The sequence below is a fragment of the Olea europaea genome, unplaced genomic scaffold (genome assembly GCF_002742605.1).
Source record: "Olea europaea var. sylvestris unplaced genomic scaffold, O_europaea_v1 scaffold6686, whole genome shotgun sequence".
Taxonomy (NCBI): Eukaryota; Viridiplantae; Streptophyta; class Magnoliopsida; order Lamiales; family Oleaceae; genus Olea; species Olea europaea.
Window position 1 is genome coordinate 7,063 of NW_019265065.1, and position 3,660 is coordinate 10,722.

General features: G+C 35.0%; 1 protein-coding gene across 1 annotated transcript in view; it reads right to left on the reverse strand.

Moving 5' to 3' along the window:
* Positions 1-3,306, reverse strand: part of LOC111390273 (CO(2)-response secreted protease-like) — a 9,037-nt gene extending 5,731 nt beyond the window's left edge. Inside the window, exons 1-10 of the mRNA XM_023015292.1 lie at positions 3,198-3,306; positions 2,950-3,038; positions 2,696-2,793; positions 2,345-2,503; positions 1,979-2,090; positions 1,206-1,707; positions 1,027-1,127; positions 701-943; positions 384-498; positions 4-142 (exon numbers count right to left, since the gene is read on the reverse strand). Coding sequence (XP_022871060.1) covers positions 4-142; positions 384-498; positions 701-943; positions 1,027-1,127; positions 1,206-1,707; positions 1,979-2,090; positions 2,345-2,503; positions 2,696-2,793; positions 2,950-3,038; positions 3,198-3,281 — 1,642 coding nt within the window. The 5' untranslated portion in view covers positions 3,282-3,306. The remainder of the gene's footprint in view (positions 1-3; positions 143-383; positions 499-700; positions 944-1,026; positions 1,128-1,205; positions 1,708-1,978; positions 2,091-2,344; positions 2,504-2,695; positions 2,794-2,949; positions 3,039-3,197) is intronic.
* Positions 3,307-3,660: the final 354 nt, after the last annotated feature.

Sequence of the window (3,660 nt, forward strand, 5' to 3'; positions counted from 1 at the left end):
CACCAGTAACATGAGGGCAGGCCATTGAAGTTCCAGATCTTATGCTGAACAACGAAGTCTTATTCCCAGGTGGACTATAACCTGGTATTATCTTTGGCACGATGGCTGCCAAAATGGCTACTCCAGGAGCCATAATATCAGGCTGCAATTTCCAACTTAATTTATGTCAACAAAGATTTGTTCTAATTTCAGATTTAAAAAAGTAAAATAGTTGATTCCGGGAATTCAACATTGGTAGAGCATATATGGCATGGCTTTATACGACATGCGTCTGTACGCCGTAAAGAACTTTTTACGGCGTGTAATGCACGATGTAAAAAGTAAACTTTGTTGTAGTGCATGCTAGCAGAAGTATTTCAATTACTAGTATTAAATAACACAACCTTAAGGATATTTTCTGTAAGACCTCCGGGGCCTCTTGAAGAGAAAGGTGCTACAACGGGGGCTGGCTTGAACCTTGGAACTACTTTTGTTGGAAGTATAGTTGCAGTAGGTTTCCTATATATGTGATAAATAATAATAAGAAAAAGTTTGTTTATCATAGTATACAATTCAGTTCGAGCTCAACGAGCAGACGGGTTTCAAGAAATGAATAACCATCTTATGGGACATGTTAGGGATAAATCATAAATCACATCCTTTATAGATAACATAATAACCAATGTATAAAGTGTATGATGAGAGAAGTAAATAATCTTACTTAGTTGAGTTGATATAACTGAGAATTCGAGAGCCTGTACTTTCCCCAATTACTGCAGATGGATAGGTGCCCGAATCAAATGGTAAAAGTTGTCCTTCTGTGTCTATTATAATCAAACCTTTAGCTTTAGCATCTTCCACCACTAATTTCTTTATCCTATTTGAGACATTCGGATCTTCATTCACACAGACTATTATTTTGCCTGCTGCTTTCTTTGGATCTATTGATCCCGGGATACAATTCCTACAAATACGCTTAATTTGAAGCTAGGAAAAGGACAGGTATATAAATATGAAGATTCCAAACTTCAGGAAGGATGGATAAACCTGGCATCAAATGCTGGAGTGAAACTAGCGGCAACTTTTTCTCCCAATGCAAGAGGATATGCTTTCCCATGAGTAAGAGGAGAAAAATTGATTGCAGTTCCCTACATGATTATATGTATAATTATTACAAAAGAATATGAATCGATGCAAGGGTGTTTGTGTCTTAGTAAATTTCGTACCTCATAGGACTGATTATTTCCTAGCACTACAGTCGTCTGAAAATTACGATCAATAGTCGATGCTGAAACAGTAAATATCCACGGAGCTGTATTAACAACGGAATAAGGATCGGGTCCACCATTTCCAGCTGAACAAACTACCATGATTCCCCTTTGTTCCGCATGGAAGGCTCCAATGGCAATAGGATCATTTAGAAAATCCGATTGCATAATCGAACTTATACCTAGAGAAATGGAAATAATATCAACTCCATCTTTGATGGCATCATCAATGGCCTTTAAGATAACTGAACCAGAACATCCATCCGTTAAGCATGCCTGGTAACTTGCTATTCTAGCAGAAGGCAATCCACCTCTGGCTATACCAAGTGCTAGCCCATAGTAACTGGCATTATCGACCGGTGCTCCGGCTGCTGTTGAAGCAACGTGTGTTCCATGTCCAATGTTATCTCTTGGCGAGCCCTTCCTATTTTTGTTATAGAATCTGGCTCCTATTAACTTCCTAAAATGTACCAAGATTAATCTCTCATAAATATCCATAAATTATATATTATTATGGCTTATGCATACCACAATATTAAGAAAGAAATGAACATACTAGAATCTTAGTTGATTGTAGTGTTTATTCATATCGAGTAGTGCGTAGTCTCTAAGCCAAACGCGCTCATATTGTTTAAAGGGGGTATAAAGAAAATGAAAAGCAAATAGTAAGATATGCATTTCTATTTTACATTATTGTAAAGTAGGGTTCTCAAAGTGCGACAAGAGAGTACCTATTACAATTGGATTTCTTAAAATTTGAACCTTCCATGCAAACTCCTTTCCACTTCGATGGAATCTTGCCAATACCTTCATCACTAAAACTTGGTGACTCGGGCCATATGCCTAAAACAATTACTCATATATCAAACATAAATATCAAATTGGAAAGAATTTGGTTTATTAAATAATTGGGTGAATTTAGTGGCGAATAGAAATAACCTACGAAAAAAGATTCAAACAGTAGAGACAAATGTGTTTAGGTTGATATTTTGTTAAAGAAATTATAAAATGCTATCAACAAGTTGAATATTTCATAAATTTCCATTAAGCAGAATAAATTTGTATGAAGAGTGGTGAAAACAGTCTGCTTCAGTGACCTGTGTCTATAACTCCAATAATGATATCAGACGATTTGTGCTCGTTCGAAGGGTGGATTGATCTGAATTTATCGTCTACGGCTTCCAGAAATTCCCAGGAACGTGTAGTATGGAGTTTCAGGACCGGATCAGGAAATACAGACACAACCTTGTCATAACCTGCTTTGGAAAATAGAACATTTATATGTATTTTGGATTCTTTCCACGTATTCTACGAAAAGTTTTGAATTTTTAACAACAAAAAATTTGGTCTTAGAAGTGAAATCTGTAGTAGTAATTAATTTTACAAATATTATTCTGTTATCCGTATCACGGCCCAGAAAATACAAATGGAAGAGTATTATTATATACCAGATAATCTAGATGCTTCATTCTCTGTAAGTATGGCAGAAAAGCCCTTGAAAGCATGACTGTAAGATTGCAATAAAGATATTCGGTCGCTCTCTTCACTGTCCCAAAAGGAATACGTACGTGTTAAGCTTGAAATTTCAATTTCAGCGACGAACTTTTATCTTAAAATGTCATTGTTAGTTGTTTCGTCAATAAAATAACATAAAATTCTTGACAGAAGTTTTAGTTATGATTAAGCATACAGAAATTGCCACCTTGGAATCAAAGATGATAACAATTGCAAATGAGACAAGTCTTCTCCTCCATTGCCATTCGAGGAACTCCCCAAATACACAATGTACGGCTGTTAAGAACGAAACTTTAGCATACAAAACAATTACGATATGCAAATTTCCTTACCATAAAAAAACAGATGAAATTTAGGGTAACCAATAAAATTCACAATGCCACACTCCAAAATGTTCGTGCATACGATATTATTTTAAAATAAACACTTGCTTGCCTTGAGGTTGGATTTGAATGCCGTGCAGTAGATGAAAATGAAGGGTAAATATAGAATAGGGAAGAATTGCAACATAGAAGCCATAGTGTATGATTTGTGTATGCATGCAAAGAGATATATTATATACCCCACAGTTTTCTTCAACTCCATTTTAATATATTGTTAAAAAAATATTCCAGAAATGGCAGGACTGCTTTATTCCTTACATACCAAAACTATACTATTCTCATGATTGATTAGCATATATTCCTCTAAAAAATGCACAACATGAGAATGAATTAATATTAGTATATAAAAAGATGAGCATCTTCACTTTTACTTTTATATATTTTGGATTGCATTGAAGATAATTTTGAAATTCGCCTCAATTTCATTTAATAACTTGGTGTTTACTTCAATCAGTGAATATTTAGTCCTCGAATTTTCGATACTATATAACCAACAAGTGTTTGAGGCATTGCTT